At 46.7% G+C, this 19,865-nt stretch overlaps 3 protein-coding genes across 3 annotated transcripts; 2 read left to right on the top strand and 1 right to left on the bottom strand.

Annotated features, from left to right (window-relative positions):
* Nucleotides 1-1,988: 1,988 nt before the first annotated feature.
* On the top strand, nt 1,989-3,198 carry N7446_011983 (zinc finger protein; the record flags this gene model as incomplete). Its single annotated transcript, XM_058520725.1, has 2 exons — nt 1,989-2,889; nt 3,167-3,198. The coding sequence occupies 2 exons, from the start codon at nt 1,989-1,991 to the stop codon at nt 3,196-3,198; spliced, it is 933 nt and encodes a 310-aa protein (XP_058367011.1).
* A 1,689-nt stretch (nt 3,199-4,887) lies between these two features.
* On the top strand, nt 4,888-5,365 carry N7446_011982 (ribonuclease III domain-containing protein; the record flags this gene model as incomplete). Its single annotated transcript, XM_058520724.1, has 2 exons — nt 4,888-5,065; nt 5,112-5,365. 2 exons carry the CDS (start codon nt 4,888-4,890, stop codon nt 5,363-5,365), a joined length of 432 nt encoding a protein of 143 aa, XP_058367010.1.
* Nucleotides 5,366-8,794: 3,429 nt separating this feature from the next.
* Nucleotides 8,795-9,307, bottom strand: N7446_011981 (uncharacterized protein; the record flags this gene model as incomplete). The annotated part of the gene is made up of 1 exon (XM_058520723.1): nt 8,795-9,307. The coding sequence occupies one exon, from the start codon at nt 9,305-9,307 to the stop codon at nt 8,795-8,797; it is 513 nt and encodes a 170-aa protein (XP_058367009.1).
* Between the last annotated feature and the right edge of the window lie 10,558 nt (nt 9,308-19,865).

Genomic DNA, 19,865 nt, shown 5'->3' with positions numbered 1-19,865 from the left:
TTATGGTCTTGCTTTACTGGCAAATCTGGCCTGGTACGACTCCTTCTTGATCACAAGCGGACTGACCAAAATTTGAAATGTGGCGGGCAGACCCCCCTTGCTGCTGCCAGGCAAGGCCATGAAATGACAACGAAGTTGCTTCTGGAACGAGAGAACGTGCCAATCAACCTATACCACGGGCTTCATTGCCCGTTATGGGCCGCGCATTGTGAAGTTGCTTCAGAGAAGGGAGACCAAGGTCAATTTAGTGGCTTGCAACCATCGCACGGCTCTATCATTTAATACTAGCAAACCATATAGAATCGTTAACAGAGTCACAAATGCAGTCCTCATCTTGAGGTCTCGACTGTTGCTTCTCAATCAATTTTATCCAGCAAGCTCTACTCATAATATGAGGCCACCAGATCACCGCATGCGGTCCACAAGCTGCCTTATTTTTCTTTAAGATTGAATAGCTCGTTATGGTACTACCGCATTCTTGCCCTTCCAAACCCAAACTAGGTCTACCTCAGAAATATGCGTCTGCTGAAGAAAGAACAGCCCAACAACAGAAACAGCACCAGTCTGCTTGCGCTGCACAATTTGCCCAGCAATTCGATCAATACTATTCTGCAGCGGTGCCTGTGTCCATCGATATTAGAGAGACTGGGCCAAAATTTAACCTGAAGGATGACTTTCCATTGCCGCTGGGGTCAAGCAACTTTAACATCCTTCAGCCCTATCCCTCGGGGGTAGCTGCAGTGACCTCAATTGAGTCTTTTTGAAAGTAAGTAATGCTTTCCTTCCAGCCATCAGTCAGTATTTTTTTTGAAAACCGGGGAGGCAAACTAAATGCTCCGCAGACACCTGAATACGTAAGCAACTGTGGACGGGTAATTCGGAGAATTCTCCTTCGGCAACAGTCTCTTCAGCAGCGGGCTCTTCATTTGACAAGTGGACTCAAGAGCGGTCAGAATAGCGCCAGCCTTTCCTTTCTTTTCTTTTCCTTCTTCTAATTCCTTCGCTTTTCCTTGAGACTCAGCACAGACTGTTTGGGAAGAATTTTAGTTGCCTCGGTCGTCTCATGAGAACTTTGGGCATTACCAAACAACCAAGGAAAGACGTCAGAGTCTCTACTAGTAAATGTATTTCCAGCCAGTTGTGCAAACGGACTGTTCACATTGCGTATTATGATCACTGCGCCGTCTGAATATATAGTATGAGTCGGCGAGTTCATACTGATTCGTAGATTGGTTCAAAATTGAAGTATACAGAGAATCGAAGAATTGCTGACAAGACACACACATATTATGCTCTCCAATATCGTGCTGAGCAAGCTTATCAGGTGTTGCAAACTGAATGTTGCAGGGGATACAGAGGTTGTGCTCAGTCCCAAAGTGCCCATCAAGCTCAACCATGTTCGCGAACTCCAGTAGTGGGAAACAGATATAGCACAAATTTTGACATGAACAATGATTGATACGCTCCAGCCTGGCGGAAGAGGCACTAAAGTTGAGCTCGCAGCGGATGCAGTAGAATTGTTCTCCTCTCAAGGGTTGAGAACATCACGGACAAGGTGGTTTTGTTGGAAACGACGGAGGTACTCTTATGAGGTATATCTGACTATTCCTGATATTTATAGCTTACATACTCCTGGGAATCATGCGAGTAGTTTGTCCGACCTGGAGAGATACATTGTATCAGGGATATATATAGATATATGTTCTATGAAACCCAATGCACTATGTGAGTCCCGCATATCTCATTTATTTCTGATACAAGCTCTCTGCACGGTGCCTTACGTTGGGCATCACGTTGGAAAGTATCAACAACTAGGTGAAGACCAAACGCGCCTAACTTATGACTAAGCAGAGGGGTTTGGTGCATCACTCAGCAATGACTGCAGGGTACTGTTAACACTAAAGACGGTGAAGAAATCCTCGGGATCGCCATTCAGTTGCTCATTATCTCACCACTTCCACGTGTTATACCATCGAAAGTTCAAAGTCATGAGTGACACACATACAGAGACACAAGGCGTTAGGAGATTGAGCATTATCGGCGCCGGCATCTGCAGCACCACTTGGGCGCCGAAAGGAGATGGCCCTGCTTTCAAATTTGGAAACGATGAAACCGACCAATCACTGGAGAATGAGTTCAAGATGCACGAAAGAGTCGTGGAAAGCTTCCAGAGTCTATCAACATTTCCCCGAATCCAAGTGCCGGATTGCTATAACTTGGTCATGGCCGCAGACGAAGATTGGTGGAACAGGATAATTAAAAGACTTCCAACCCCGTGGGCACCCGGCAACTGCATACTGGCTGAGCGCGTCCTTCCCTTTCCCAAAGATACAATGCTCCTAGTTGTTCATAGCTATTGTTCCCAGGAAATACCGCCTGATTCGTTTCTACTGAAGGAATGCCTCATCAAACCGTACCTCGGTTGCTGCCAGCCACAAGAGATCCATTTAGAGCCCGGGCAGCAGGTATGCTCGCAGGTGGATTTGCCTCTACATCTATATCAGATGAAGAAGCTTGGAGTTCCTGAGGCGCATATAAAACAATACGCGCGCACAATGGCCGAGGCCCTTGCTATTATGCATTGGATTGGTAGCATCGATGGAAAAGGGGTTGAGTTTGTCCTTGCGCCGCCGTGGGGTGAGGCTATCAAGGCTGACACCTTTTCAAACGTGCTTGGTGATCATTGCATGTGGATGCTTGATTTTGGTCTTTGTAGAGATATATCCATGGATGAAGCAGGGGTCCAACAAGCGGTTAAGGCTTTTTGGCACGCCGAGCCGTTCTATCCACGGCCAGCAACCGAAGATCCACTCTGGTTGGAATTCCGAGAACAATATCTACGGACTAGTGAGGATCGTCTTGAATACGTGTTCTTAAAAGCGTCAAAGTGTAATTACCGAAAAACTCTATCACATTTATTTATAGAGCTAGTTGAGAAAGACGGAGAGTGAGTACAACAATGTTTGCAGTAAAAGAATACAAATCCGACTCACAAGGTGTCTCACCTGACAGAATAGTAACCACAACACTGGTTGATAATTTTGTTGCATCAGTCTTTATTTTCTGCCTTGGTCGCAACCATAAGGCTGGCCTAGTCTATCTGCAATTGCCGTATAAGGAAATAGCCAGCCAAGGGCCTGGTTTTGACTAAACTGATTCGGCATAGCGCCCAGTAAAATCGAGTTCATGAAACCATGAGTACATCGTAGAATTGATTTCAATTCACGCTGTACTCCTCTCCACAATACCCTACTACTTTGGCATCTGCGATACCATTTTAAGGATCTAACTCTACTTACAATTGACAAAAAATCACCGCCATGTCTCTATATATACATATCGTATATACTCAGGCTGCGGTTGCCGTCCCGACATTCCCGAAACGGCCTCCTAACAGGACGCGGTGGGCGCAACCGTGTGCTGTAAATGTTGCCGGTCTACACACCGCAAAATGCGGCCTACAATAAATATCATCGCTAGATCGACTCCGTTGCCGGACTCGTGGAAGGACCGCTGAAAAAGACCGCCGCCAGTTCAACCACGGTCCGCGTGATCATGTCGACCATGTCTCACCACTGAACTCATTGGTAAGTAAGGTAGACCATACATGGAAACTCCTGGAAAGCTGAATCTCTCTCGCTTGCGATTTAATACCAGCCCCCGGAATTCTCTGCTAAGGGTGGTGAGTGGATTGGTAATTTTGTTGCCTCAATTTGGGGCCGCCTATCATTTCCAATTCCACAACCCCTGCCGTGTCTGTTCGTGAGGATGCCTACAGAACGTGAGGTAAGCTAACTGCACATGTTCGATATTTTGTTTATCAAGGCGATATCTTGTTTATCAAGGACACGTTTGACTTCACTTACATTTTTCCCACTAGAACGTCTGAAAGTAACGTGATCAATGGCCTAATGGCTTCGATAAAGAATAGCCGCGGTTAGATAACGGCTGGCGTAGAAGGCCGTGAACTGCACAGACCTTCAGTCACTCGTAGTTCCATCTCACTCCTCCATTTTCCATAAGCCATGTGTATTGACTCGTGTTATGAGGGCTTTGTGTAGAATACAACCCTATCTTTTGGCTTTAGCCCTTACTCGGTTATCTCTCGACGCATGGTCCCGTAGAGACTGGCCAATGCATTCTCCCTTCCACTTATTTGGCTGAGATCGAACCAGGGCGTCTCACATACAACATATCTGTAGGTGTGGTACTCTCGAGATACAAGATATAATCATCAGTCAAATCCATTTGGAGAAGCACATGTGATGCTGCGTAGCAGTGGTGACTGTAACACTGCCGCGATTGCCAGTCTGTACTTCTTCAAAGAAAATCTATGGATGGCGAAGACACATATGCCTCCGGCATTTAAAGGATCGGAAGTCGATTAAGACCACATTTGTTATGAATCGTCACTTGTGTCAGATAATCTAGATGCTAGCGCTTCGCAACCCATCTGTGCAAAACCACTATCAGAGGTAATAGGTCGACCATTCTCAAATATCGACATCGTTCAATAAGTTCTAATTCTTCTCCGGACATGTCGACTTTTTGAAGCAGTCTGACATGCTCAAGCTTCCAACTTCATGTTCTCGAATGCGATTCACTCAGGTGCTCTGGCTCGTATGGGGATGAATGTATCCACGTCATACACTTCGGCTCCTCCGGTGGCGATATACAGTATATTCTACCTAAGGTCCGATTGGTTCACGAACCATATTGGTGCTTACTTTTCATCTAACGGTCATACCGACGTAAGACCATTCAGACGTAGGTCACGGCGACAGATTGTTATATAGCTCACGAGGACGGCCGAAAGCCAACTTGCGTCCTAGATATGGTACCTACGACTGTCGTGACTGGCGCTTTATAACATTGAATCAATACCGGATGGATCCAGAACTTGAGTGCCTAATTGGATATCATTTTCAAGATCGAGGATTGATGGAGGAGGCTTTAGAAGAGGTCGGACCGGGAACCGCAGGGAACGAGAGGTTGGCCTTGTTAGGGGACACGATTTTGTCGCTTATGCTACTTCGTCGTTGGTACTGCGAGGGTAACACCACTGGTAAGTCTGCTCCTGCTATCGAGGACATTGTATTGACACCACGCAGAGCAAGGCACAAATCTCCTCCAGGCTTACGCCTGCAATAAGCACTTGACTTCTCGAGCTAAAGCTTTGGGTTTACAGAAGTTCATCCACCAAAGACTAGACCTTGAGAGAGGGGTGCCAGATCATGCATTAGCTACTACGGTGGAGGCAATCCTGGGTGCTGTCTGGCTTGATTCGGAGGAAAGCTTACGGAAGGTGAACAATGTTATGAGCAAAATCAGCCTGTATCCGGCCAATATTAACGACTGCTCCTAAAAGGCGAGACTCATCACCTAAAGCGACAACAAACGGGTCTGCGCGTCGCTCGAAGAATGAATTCTAAGAGCGAGATTTATAAGCACCTTGTGCCGAAGTTCGAATCCGAGCAGTTCCTAAATTTCTGGAGATAACATGTCATGACCGTCCTCTCCTTTCAAGCGGAAACAGTGGTGCGAGATAGCTGGATATATGGTGGTCATGGAGACGCCGTTGACGTCGCAGGTGTGCAAAAGTACAAAAGTTTCGTGTGCAGTACGGTAGTATCTGTATGCGGTCACTCTAGAATTTATTTGTATCTGTCTGGGGTTAACTAACCATAAAAGGGATGGATGGTGTTATGCAGATAGCGTTCAACGTCGAATTCAAGAGAGTAAAGAGCTGGAACTGTTTTCATCATCGTCTGTAGTGCTGGTGGCCGCCAGTGAGCTCGCACTAGGCAGCAGCGCTCGCCAAGCTGTTGGGACAATGAATTCATACCTTCTCGTGGTGTCCGGCGTTAATCCCCGTTGTGGAGACCAAAGTGAATCCGCAGTGGTTGTGCGGTTGCGGCCCGTCGCCGGGTACTGTGTAACCCGACCGTCTCTGGTCTGTGCCCGATTGACGTGGAAGGCCCAGAAGCTTCAAGTCCTTTTCTGTCTCGCGTGATAGACCTTCGATATCTTTGATGACAGCTGGGAATTCGGATCAGATATGATCATAGAGCAGTTGACCCAAGAAGCCCTTGAGAGCATCGATGCCAACCCGGTCTTTTTGGAGTTCCTTCCAGGGATGGGCCTAGGCGAAATACTCTTTCTCTATTCCGTGCCACCCCTCGAAAAGTTATCTAGTTGTCCGTATTCTGCATATCGCTCTTCCTTGTAACTGGCCAGGGTATATGACATTAACCAACCAACTACTGTAGCCGCTTCCTGCATCAGGTTACCACGACGCGTCTCTTCTGCACTACCGGATATGACCACTCGCCGCCCCCGCAACCCCTCGCTCCCGGTACGTAATGAGCTGTCGCATTAGATACTTTTCACCGTAGTCCCCTTGAACCATTGAGGCAGTTTAGACCCATCCGTGACCCAGAGGGATCTGCTTCGCGGGCTGTTTGGTTGCTTTGAGCGTTTGGCCATTTGGCGAACGAGGCGACGTATGCGCGCGTCAGGTTCTGGCCGATGGGCGGCTCCCTTGTGGAATTTGATTCCGGCTGTTAGGCGCATGTGTGTGACCCGGTACGGGTCTGAGATGTTGTGTGGTTGGTTGCTAGAGGCGATGCGGGATGTTAGCTACATGATGTGGGCGGGATCCGAGGAGATAGTCGGTTTCAGCAGGGCGACAGATAAAGCGGTTGCCCGATGTCTCGAGTGAGATCTCGTCGCGGTGGGATATGTGCTGCTCTAGTTTTAGGGCGTGGATTTCTTCCAGGTCCCTTTCCGTGTTTTTAACAGCGTATCTTGGTATATGTATGTATCGTTCAAGCCCAATCCTCTGAGGTGGGAGATGGGGTCTCTCCTGTTTTTGGACCCTGCGCAACAGGTGTGCTACAGTACGTTCCGTAACTTGTGTCACCAACTAAACCCTTCCATCCTTTCTCACCCCACAATTGCCACGTTATTCTAGTACAAATTAGGAGTTTTCAGTAATACCCGGGTAAATGGGGCTGTAGAGCACCATACAGGAGGTAACCAGAATGGTAACTAGTCGTAACGTATTTCACAAGCGAGCTGGCCACCCCACCAAAAATGCTACCGTTAAATTGCAAAGATTTGCATCACAACGCCATATAATTAAAAATGAAGCTATTTAGACCTCCCTGGGCACCTATTTCTCTTATGTCCAGGCGTTTTACAAAGACTGCATCGCTGTGGCCTCCTCTCATTGGCCGGATTCGGCGTCGGGTATGAACCGCCATCACCACCTGGGCCTACTTCATCGGCTATTCCTAGACCTGATACTACTTCTATAGCCTCCAAAACTGACATGCCACCTTCATGAGCTATTTGCTTTCTTGTACGCTTCTTTTTTTGGGTGGTTCTCGCATTAGCGGTGCGTAATTCTTGGTTTTCTTGGCGTAGTATGGCTGCGCTTTGTATAGCTAAATGGGCGCCTTTCACGATCTGCTTAAACGCTTTATCTGCTCGCGATGGATTTTCTTGCTGCAATTTCTTAATAGGAGAAGCCTGTCGGCGAACGTCCTTCACCGTACGCGGCGGCGTCTTTGGCGTGAAATTGAGGCTAGAATCGCTACCACGCCTTGGAGGGAGCGGGGGAGAATGAGGTCGGATATCAAGCATTATGAAGTAAATTTAAATCTAAAGCTTTAAAGAGTAAGAAATATAAATAGTAGATCTATCTCGTAGGGAATATATAACTAGCGCAGAGCGGTGTGAAAAAGTGACCACAGAGCAAAACTCTTGACAAAGGGCAAAGAAACAAGCAATAACGTAAGTTTTTTTTTGTTGAGAGACGGACGGACGGGGAAGGAGAGAAGCTCCGAACCCTCGGGTACTCTCAGGACCATCCAGGGTCACGTGATATCAACAAAATATACAGAAATATAATAGGTATCGCTTTTGGTGGCATAACGAGAATTCAGGCTTGGATTGGATTAAAGGAATTAGTCAATGATGAACCAGTCAACCAACCAATGGCCAGTTCTCGAACCATTTTATGATCCCGGACTTTTTTTCAAGATTCCTAGGGACCGTGATGTCTACACGTCCGTTGCTGCCCAATCAATAAAACTACATTAGCTTGTGCTTGGCAACATAGCCCCTTGATTCGTTGGCGGTTGCACGGGTTAGTATATCGCCAGTGGCCTCCTGAATCCAGAAGTGCTTCTCATTCATCGCACATCTATCAATATTAATATCTTTTCTCCCCTGACCAATATCAGATAGAACCAAGACGATACAACTTTGCAAAGTGTTTTCAGAAAATTTCAAGCTGCTGTGGAGCACTTTGTTTTAACGTGATAATCTCATTACTCCGATTATATCAGTATCTAAATATTGGGTATTTAAGCCTACGAATACTGTCGATAAACAAAATTACCAAAGCGAAGCTTGCGAGAGGGTCCACAACAGAGCTTTGTTAAGTCGAGGGAAGTGGTCGGCTCGCTTGGACAAAGTTCAAGTCAAACAATCATATCAAAACCAGATTCGCCAAAGGAATTTATCAAGAAGTGTAAAAAAGCACAACAAGCAAAGGGTCAGGTGCAAGGGGCAGCGGCAATAACACCCGAAGCGAAATGGAAGACTTAAGTGAAGGCGTAAGAGAAGGTGAGAAAGAAGTGCAGGGAAGAGCAGAAAGCACAAGCAAAGGCACAAAAAGGCAGCTGCTCAAAAGCTTGAGGCGGAAAGGAAAGCCTAAGCGAAGGATGACAAGGCCAGGAAATAGAGGAAGCGGCAAATAAATCTCCTTGTGGTGGACAGGTGCCGTTCAAAGAGTCCAGTGCCACTTCATCCCTAGCCTCTGGAAGTAGCCAAACAAAGCTTTCTTAGGGACATAGCCAACATATCTTCTCTGCCATGCGGCCGCGAATGAGCCCTCAATTGGGCCAAGTTCCCCAAAACCGAGGATCTCCAGAGCCCACGGTGTTAATATTGCCAACACACCTAATGCAAGCAGTGTAGCGTAAATAGGATGTACCGTTGCAAATTCGGTGGCAGCCTCTCTGCTTTGGGCAACAGCATCAGTTGCTGCCCGTGCCATCTCCGCACCGGTCATAATTGCATTCTCTAGGCCCTGGAGCATGGCCCGTGCTATAGCGTCCGACCAACCCTTGGTGGAAATCACCTCCTTCATCTGTTTTTCGAGTGAATCGCGGGAATCAGCATTGAGAATTTTGGTGACAATATCGGAAGCGACGGACTCGGGTGATCGGGAGTCGGTAGGAGAGGATGGCCTGTTTGCCAGCGTGCCGAAGATGCACTCGAGGATAGACTCGAACATTATGATACCAGTGTCGCGGCAAAATCTTTTTCCTTATACGCAGGCTTGGCTTATCGACTGTTGAACAGACAAAACGATGATCAGGGTGCTATGAAAGGGTTTATGTAATAGATTGCAGACAGGTGGAAGGAGGGAAGGAAGAAAGGAATGGAGCAAGGGAGGAAGAAGCAAGGAGATAGCAAGGAGGCAGCAAGGGCTGACATTGAGGTAACAGATGTATGTATGTGAGCTTATATGTCACATTATTAAGGGGACAATGTAGGTTACGTACATTCGTGACCATGGAGAAACCCGTCAACTGTAGTCCATATGCTGCGCCGACAGCCGTGGAACTCACCACGGATACATCGTAAAGTATATAAAGTTGGCTAGGGACTGGAAATCATCAAGCTATTCGGTTAGAGTACAATGATCGCGAGTTGTTGCCGCGCAGCCATTACGGCTACAGGATCGCTCAAGACTGGCATCATTGCCTAATAAGCTCGTGGTTTGGAGGAGATAGTTTGGGCGTCACCTCGGGGTAGCCGTATGTCTGTGTTTGTCGTCTTTGTATCAAGGGACGATAACTGAGAGGGGCATTGATTGTATCCATAGTAGAGCTAATATAGGACTGGATACCAGTCTGGTTACCACCTGTATGGTGCTCTACAACCCCATTTACCCGGGTATTAATGAAAACTACTAATTAGACGCTTATTTTGATACGGTACAGCTCCGTTACATTCTATTTGTGACGCAATGGTATAAATTTCCATTAATAAGCGAGGGAAATATGAGAGAGGAGAGAGTAATGCCAGCGCGTAGTAGAGAGTGAGGAGAATAAGGCTTTTGGCTTGGACTGTGTTTAGATACATCTTTTTACCAAGATTATGACGTTTTCCCCCAGAGTAGATACTTGGTTTGGAACCATGGATGGATAACAGAACTGCCACGGAAACCTCAATGTGAAGCCCACAGTGAAACATCCCCAGAGCTAATGGTAATTTTCGATCATATCGGAAGAAATATATAACACAGATATCGATCATAATTTTACGATTTTCTTCAAATTTATTTGACACACTAGGTTGGACTTTTTGGCGCATTTTCCAAAGTATCTACATTTCGAGCGGTGAGGGCGGGAAGCGGTTGCGGAGGAATGCATGTTACCATACAAATAGGAGGCGGATCGAGTCATACCCGAAAGGGTACTAGTGGTAATCTACCACTCCTTTAGTTTGTCAATTGTTTTAAAGCGATGCGACTGTCCCTTTCCCATCCTCGCAGAGACCGCCGATATGGCCTTCAATCGACTTCGTCTGCCTTTTATATCTCTAGTCGTGATATTGATATCATTCTTCTGTTATAACCGGTCCCGGAATCTACCAACATTTTCCCAGAGCATCCAGGACCCCAAGCAGCCAGGGGCCACTACTCAAATCGACGGTTTTGCCTCGCGTGAGACGGCAGGAAGCAGAGAGTAAGCCAGAGGAATGTATGCACAAAGCAATTCATTGACAAGGCTTCCGCAGTATCGTCCTTTCCGATCTTGAACTGGTCGCTACTTACAGTGAAATCTTACGCACCCCAACGGTTCCTGTCTCTTCATGCAATGACAAAACGGATACCTCTAATAATGACATCGATAACCTTACATCTAATGGTGTCATCGCTTTATATCTCGTTCGTGAAGGCACGAAATCTGACAGACATCGAAAGGCCCGCAGCTTTTATAACAGGTTTCACATGCTGCACTCTGTCTACTTTCGGGCTGCAGAAGCTCTCCTGTTGCTTGAAAACTTCAATTCAATGAAACGCAGCTAAGCAAGGGCTATATTCGTCAAGTTGCCGAAGTTCACAACGGATATGAGAACCTCGGATCTGGGTCGTAGACCTGTCAATACAGTTCGAAGATTTCTTGGTCTGTTCGGAGGGCGATGATTCTCTCCGTCTCTCAATTAAAGATCACGCTGTCGAGAATAGCGTCATTCCAGGGATTACCCGATTGAAAGAAGAAGCTGGAAAAGCTATGACGGGGTTGGTCGAGCAAACCTCTTCTACAACTCTAGTCATCAATGGAACTCTAAGCTGGACAGCGACTTGAGAATCCTTCCAGAATTGCCAACGGAAGTGAAAGTGCTTCACATACGAGATTGTCCAAAGATTTTCCAAAATCCAACAAGCTGGTTAACAAGCTATCCTGGGACTCTAGGATTCACCCCATGGTTTATCCACTCTACTCCGAAATTGGCCGGGCTGAGTCGTCTTGTTCTTTCGACTTCTGGGTATACTGAACAAAATTTGAGGGATCTGCGTAATTCTCTCGCACAACTTGAAATCCTGGTCAATAGCTAGACTGTTGATTGACGATCTCGTGCCGAATAAGGCATAAAGTATCTTCAATAGTGCCTTGCTGCTTCTGGGACGCCGTCTAGGTGATTGTGACGCGGAGAGAGCTCTGTGTACGTGCTACCTTAGGTGTTCGGCAGCACGCAGTGGGTTTCACTGTCGATAAATCCAACGTTAGATATGAGAACCAGGGAATATTACAGCGACAGCTGAGCCTACTATGTGTGCAACAGTTTAACGTTGGGGCCAAAAGGCGGAGACTCGCGAGACCCCAATGAGAGTTTACCAGGTTTGATAAAAAGGACTGATGCGCTTATGGCGTGAGGAGGATTCGATGCACAACTTTCAAGATTATTCATTGTCCATCAGTGACGCCATCGAGACGTCGCTATGCACATTATGTTCACTTGCCGGGCCAGCCACCTGGACGACCTCGAGAAGCAATCATATTTATACGGAGCTCAGGAGTCCGAGCGGTGCAGCTTGAGCTAAGCTTTTAAAACAACAGAAGTCCAGTACGAATAAAACATGTTTCATCGAAAATAGGGATGTAGGATCTCCAGAACAGGTGGGCAGCGCAAGGCGAGCTACTTATAGCCATGAAATCGATCAAATCAACCAATGCAAGCGGCTGTCGCTACAAGGATGGTTTAAAGGCCTATTAGGCGATCAGCTTGTCGAGGTCTCGCAGAACGGCTGGATTACCGACGAGATCGGCCTCTGGTGGCCACGAAAGCTATTTATCCCAGCGACTACTATGCGTACGCGTGGTAAATACCGGCATTAAATCCTCGACGGGCATGGTAGCTATCTGACCCTTCACTTCGACCGAATCTGCGCCGACACCGCGATTATACCACTCAGTGAACCAATTTATCACATCTACTACAGCTTCTCGATATAGGCTATCTTCCTATATCAGAACGCGCCTACGAACACCTATTGGACAATCAAGCGAGTACCAGCTATAATCATATCGATAGGCTTCATATCACGATGGCCTACACTGAAGCGCGCGGAAACATCTACCATAGATATTTTAAAAATAGCTTCGAGGCATCAGGCTTCTCGCCGACCGACCAGCAAATCAAGCGCTTTCACACCAAGGACGCCACGAAATATCGTTCAATTAAAGAACTAAATTTCATCGGTCAACGCCTTTTACGGAATCGCTCGCGGAGCCCACTAAGCCCTACGGATCCAGCGCTAGGTTAGCTAGTTTAAGGGTGCCTGCCAGCTTGCCAAGCGCTATTCTCCTTGCGCAGCAGAAGGCCGATAATACGCGGTATGAATGAAAAGAAAGTAAAAAGTAGAAGGCCAAAGCGCACACAGTGGCAGATAGCACACGAGGATGGTTTAACAGGTTATAAAGCCTCACAGATTACACTGCCTCCAATTTATCCTATAGAGCGCGTTCAACTGCTGCGGCCGCGGCCGTTCAACATCCTATGTTACCTTCTCTGTCATCTACATGCCTCCACCTACGTGTATCGTAAAATCGTTAATTTTTGAATCTATTACGGTGCGTTGGCCGTGACAATCTTTAAGACATATTGGGCTGCCAGCTCGCTGGGAAATTACGTCAAGCAATCACTGAGCGATAGGACATGGTTACGCCGAAAGAAATAAAGGATGTACAGAATGTGTGACACACGCTGTGAATGTTCTATCACCGACACAACACACGGCTTATATATCTCCTGATCCACTATATATAGGACCACGAGCTATAAATGGCCATAAAGCGATTGAGTTCAAGGAAAACACCCACTTACACCTGATCTGTGATTTTCTCGTTTTGGCCTTGCTTCGTTGCTCTATTCTCGCAGTCCTCGCGATTGGTTCTTTTTTTGGACAACGCGAGCCGAGCGGCGCAGGCGTTTTCTTGCAGGTTCTAGTCCGGCTTGACCTGTCGATCTTCGCGGGTATACCACGTATCCACCCTACCCTTGATGCCTTAGCGGAACACCGAGCGAGCGTGCTGCTGTCTTTCTGCTGAGACTCCTTTGCGGCAAGATATTGCCAATTAACTAGGCCTCTATAGTAGCCTCAACTGCATGTGTTAACATCCAGACACTAAATCTGATCAGGGACCTGCTAAGCCTCCGATACCCCCCACAAGTCACATTCTAGGATCTAGCCTCTTGGATGAGGATTCAATGAATGAAGATCTCTCTGAGATAGACCCGATGAGATCGAAATAGTCGACTCATGATGCCTTGACTTCAGCTACATAGAGAAAAGAAAAAGAGACCCAGATGGGAAGGGCACGTGACCAGAAATACCGGCCCGCTATATCGATCCCCGTCAACCACGCGTTCCTGGACTCAGCTGCCAGCAGGTCACCTGACCTCACCACCAAGACTCCATCTACTGGGATGAAAACACATAGACAGCAGTAGTAGTGATGGAGTTTACTGTGCTGTACCGATTAACTTGCACTAAAGCCCAAAGCTTCGACCTCTGGAAAGGCCCTGACTCCCACACTTCTCGAGCCATAAAAATGCTTTACTGCTTTAGTAATTAACCTGCCGCCTAGCTTGTTCCTGTCACGCCCGTGGACATGACCGACCAAGCCTGTCCTTATTTCTCTACGAGAAGCTTCCGACCAGTCACTCGGCCGGGCACCAAAGCCCGCACACTCACACCTTCTATTCTATAAGACTGAACTGAACGAATAAACTCTACTCTTTGCACAGGGTGTCAAAGTTGCTGATGTGGTGGAGCCCTTGGTGTTCGCTCTAAGCCCTATTCGGATTTTTCTTGTGTATTTGACCTTTTTTATTTTCCAATTTCCATTTTTCATATCCCATTCAACTTTCTTCCCTTTTTTTTCATATCTTGTTTTTTATTCTTCTTTCCATTCCCCATTTTTCACGTCGCTATTACTGGATATTATTTTTCTTAGGGGGAAACAAAGGACTGATGACGTCGATTTTGTGAAATCTAAATCCCTAGATCTCATGTTATGACTCTGAAATGCCGGACATGTCACTCATAACCTGAATTATTTATAGACTTGTTTGAACGACAAATAGTATGCATAGTAGGTGGAGCAAGATAGGTCTAGTTCAACTACGATATGTACAGTATAAAGGACTAGAACGCCCACCCACACCACCGGAGCTCACGGTAATTTACGGCACTGTGGCGTCACCATTGAATACCGAGATGTTCTTCAACTGTGGCAAATACTTCAGAGACCACATTTTTGACGACGCCAGCCAGAACAATATACCAGGCCTGCTTAGCCAGCGAAAGCATGTCTATGAAATCCCTAGAAAGAAAATGGTCATATACAGCCGCAGATCATTTTCTGTTTCCTGGTTTACCAAAGTTGTCAAGAATTATGTTCAAATTCCTTCCCGACTTAGGCAGGGCCCCGATCCGCACCAGCTCCATGATGTGTATGTTGTTCTACGACCGGCTAAATTGTCTCGCGCCTTTGCTAGCAATGGGCCTGCATGCGACTTCTCTCTTTACTGCGATGGCCACTTCTACTACGCCGGAAAGGGTGATAAACTGGATATCATAACCATCAGGGACGATGACTACTCAGGCTTAAACCAGCTAAACCTTGTCCCAAATACCTCTCCGGCGCCCCCTTCTCTCGCGTATCATTTCGGAAAGACAATTTACTCCCAAGAGCAGATATATGATGTTGCCCTATACGTGGTCGATCAAATGAATCAATATCATTTATCTACGACTGATTACGGACAATTCGTTTTCGAACTTGCAACACGAATCATATGCACCCGAAGAAACAGCACCGTTTTTATCGGGAATTGGATGCAGATTGTTGCACAAGACCAGTTGCTTAGAGCTACCGGGCCAGATTGTATTGCCCCTAGTGGGTTTTATACTGGTAGTCGCCTTTCCGACCCTAACGAAAGAATCGATACCTGGTGCGCAAGAAATTCCCTCAAACGTAATGTTGAAATCAACGCAGACAGGCTAGCTGCCTGTTGGTATGAGGGCATGCAGGGAATAACGTCATTTAACATTTCTTGGTGCCATTGCTTTCCTAGATTTTGGATCCTGGAAAAGCAAGGCGAGACTCCGAAAAACGTGAGAAACCATTTGGCAGCTTCCCAGAACGCAAAGTCTATCCGGCTTCCTTCGTCAAAGATCAATCAGAGATTGCGTCTGGCGGTGATCTTCGCTCTTCGTGAAGGTTCGTATGATGCAATACCTGCAAGAGGTTAAGTGCTACTCTGACTATTGACTTAGGAGCACAAATCCCGGATTGTCTCGAAACTATACATTGCTTCTCTAGCCTGTACTACATTCGTACGAAGGTGAGCATGACTGAAAAAGGTAATGACAATATTCTCTCGGCTTCTAATTTGATAATTGCTGATTCATGCGATCAGAGTTTTTGAATCAAATGAGTTTCATCTACAGTCTTGATGCCGCTAAGGTTGTATTTCAAAATGGATTTGAGGACGACCTTGGGTCATATTTACGAACACCGAGTGATCTGGAGCCAAGCAAATACGCCAGACCACCTTCTAAGCTGATCTCGTGCACAGCAGAAGATGGAAAAAGCATTGGTATATGGGACACCCTACGTCCCTACGAAGTTCAAGTAGCGGGGTATCAGAAAGGATATAGGTACCAGATTCTAGTAGATAAGGCACTGGCTTTTCCAAAAGAACCAAAGCCACATACTCGGTTCGTTTTGTATGCTTAGCTAAGTCAGTTGACCAAGCCCTAGAGTCGTTATAGGTGTATAATGTGACTTTTACAGTGTCGCCCGTTGTCGCCTTCTATGTCGGCGTGCATGTCATCTATTTCAAACCATAGTCATGTGCCAATTCTGGTGACGAAACGTACAGGAGCGAACTGGTTCAAAAAGGTTTGCACGGCGCTCCATGAATTGCATCAACAGCGTTGCAAACAACACGAAGTTATCATACAGTTATATGTAGGCCCTAGATCAAATTAAAAAAAAGGAATTAGCGATAGTAAGTTGATGTTCTCCGAGTGAGGAAATAAAATGCTAGCGCCAGTGTCCTTCAACAACACTCCCACCATCACTTTTGTCAGATGGCTTCATTGTTTCCTTTAAAAGCCTACGTTCATATAACTCACCTGGGGCCCGTTTATAGACGATCAGACGTAGTGTTCTCGTGAATAGTATGTGTAGAGAGGGCTCAAGCGGTATGAAGATCCTTCGGGCCGAGATGAAATGATCACGCATCATGCTTGTAAATCATCAGTAACGAATTACCCACAAAGCGCACTCGATACGGTAGCGCCCGACATCGCCTTCCATGTCGGAAACATAGCGATATTCTTTCAAACTCTATCACATGGTACATGAAATAAACTGTTTTGTACCTATTTGTGATAATACCGGTTTCTCTATAAGATAGATACAAGAGCCTAAAATTAGAAGCCTGGAACTCCTAGAAGGTTCCGCGCAGACGTAACAAATAGCGCAAACAAAGCAATCTTCGGACTAGCAAGTATCAACTCCTCCCTTCTGCACACCGCAGTTGCTTTACTGCAGAGAGCTTGGTGCTTCCTGGGTGCCCAACTAGGCCCGAAACTTTTTGGTCGCCAACAACATCGTACAAACAACAGCTGCCATTTTCCCTAGTCTAAGTCTCACCCACTCGACCACCAATCACGTAAAGGATCTTTCGTGCGAACTTATAGCGCCCGACAGATATGGAATGGATATGTACCGTCGTACACAGCCAAGCTCTTCTTGGGCGTTGGATACACACGCTTACGCTGACTAAGCGGACCTGATATATAATCTCCTTTACCTCAGTTCCCTCAGACCACAGCCAATGATGAGACAGAATTCTGCCGATTCTGCCACGCTAACCCGATTGGGTTGCTTCATCAGCCCGTGGTCTGAGCCGGGAACCCCTTCCGTACATACAAGTTTCCGGTTCTCGCCAGCAACCCCACCATTTGGTCAAGGTGTGTTTTCTCAAGCTCTCTGAGAGTATTTCTGACATTGTTAGAAAGAATGGCATCACCGGATTTGCCCAATATGATCTCTAGATCGCGAAAGCGTGCTCGACAATCCTCCCTCGAGTGGCCTTCTTCCAGTTCACCATTACAAGAACCACCTGCGTCTACTCAGCGATCTCGTTATATCTCAGGATTGCAGCCACGCGAACGTGTCGATATGGTACTGGCTGAGCTTAATGATAAGCACCGGTGGACAATCAAGGATCTTCTTTACCACATGGTGCATGCACAACCAGTCAAAAAAAATGGATATTCGACATCGTATCGAGCACAGAAATTGTCTGACGCTATATATGGGCAACCTGAAATTATTGAGCGGCTAGGTAGTGTCTCAAAAGACATATATGCCACTGGTGCATCCGATCTCGTGTCTCGGATACAGACCGAGATTCGAGGGCTGATTAACGGAGATATACTCGGCGAGTTCCAGTCCAATGTGGACCCTAAAGATATGGACATCTCTAGCTTGGCTACGCAGATGCAGAGGAAAGCTCCAGAGCTCTGTGGACTGCTCGTTAGCATCATGACACCTCCAGGAAACCATCGCGATACACCCAAGATCCACCAGGGCAGCATTGTGATGGTCTGTTCAATTCTGGCTTGCGCTTTTGCACCACGGAAAAGCAACAACTTCCCGATGTTGATCGGCTTGTATTTACATGCAATGGGTGTCAAGCGACGTGTGATTAGCTTTCTGGCTGGCCTGGGGATAAACTCAGCATACCAGACTATCATGGACAGACGGAAGGAACTTGCAGAACTAGGACAGGTACTATAACCGCATTTACCGGAGAATAACATGTTCTGGCTGACTTCTTACCCCAAGATGTGTACAGAAACAATTGAAACAGAATGCCCAGGCTTCTCGCAGGAATCTCATTGTGGCATGGGATAACTTTGACTACAGCCAGACTGTTCGACATCAAACTATTCGTGATCCATCAGAGCATATCTCCGCCACCACTGGCAAGCTTTGTATCGGTCAGTCCATCCCTGCAGGAGGGCTTCTCCGATCTATGTTCCATCCAGAGGTTGCACTGAGTCCTCATGATATCTACATGGCACCAGGCAATCAGGATGATGAGATCTTCCATCAATGTCAGCGCCATTGGATTGCAGAGGCCATTCGCTATACTCATCGGGAGGCAGTAGAGAAACTATTTACTGCGGAAGCGTGCGTCAAACCAGGCCAGATGAAACCGCGAGCCCATCTTATTGACTGGCCTGAATTCCCAGCAGTTAAACGACTGCAAGCGCAGAAGACAATTCACTACAGCCTTGGGCCAATGTTATACAACGAAGGCACGACAGAGGGGACATACAAGGTCATTCAGAATGTCTTTCTGGAGCAACTGGGGGATGATGATGATACAGACCTTGATGGGCTTTTACAACTGGTTTATGGAGATCAGAAAACAGTGTCACTCCTTCGTGCCGTCAAAAAAGAACGTGCGGAGGCTTCTCGTCTTTTCGATCGTTTCAGCTGGATATTGCCAATCCCCGGACTGTTCCACTGGCGTATGAACTACTTGGATATGATCTTTGAGCTCTATGCTGGGACAGACCACCCTACCGTTGAATCGACGATCCATCATAATAAGGTCTGTCTCGGTTGCGTACAGGGACACAAAAGTCCATTCCACCATAAAGAAGAGGTGGCTACTCGCTCATTTGACGCTCGCGTCACGGCCATGTTCTATCAGTTTGTCCCATTAACAGTCAATTTCGCGGATGCTAAAGATGTGGATGATTGGATTCAAAGCCTCGGAAGGGGTCAATTCCTGGACGTTGTGGATCAGATACGCCAGTCTCTGTTCCATTTTAAAGAGCAGCAGTCTAAGGTTCGTGAACGAGAAGGAGAACCAGTCGACTATGAGTTCTCAGCACATGCGAAATTCCTTCAGCAGATGGAGACTTACAAGTCCTTGAAGCTTGCCATCAAACTTGGTGACATTGGAATTATCCAGCGGATCTTTGCACAATGTTGTCTCCTCTTCCCTGGCACAAAGAAAACCCGATATTCTTTCCTCTCCTTGTATATGACATGGCTCACTCAAACCAAAGCAGCTGATCCCGAGCTGCAGACTGCCATTCTTGCCAACGGACTTGTGAATCTACGGGGTGCGGAGGACGGTTGGTTCGAAATTGATCGACTGAATGAGTTCTTCAATCTTCATATGAAGACACTCATGTCGACTCGACGGACCTCAAATCTGGACATCACTACCATGTTCCG

Source organism: Penicillium canescens, assembly GCF_028828765.1.
Source record: "Penicillium canescens strain IBT 15451 chromosome Unknown utg000009l_segment0_segment0, whole genome shotgun sequence".
Lineage (NCBI taxonomy): Eukaryota > Fungi > Ascomycota > Eurotiomycetes > Eurotiales > Aspergillaceae > Penicillium > Penicillium canescens.
The sequence above is the reverse complement of the archived record's forward strand: the minus strand, read 5'-3'. Positions and strand labels throughout refer to the sequence as shown.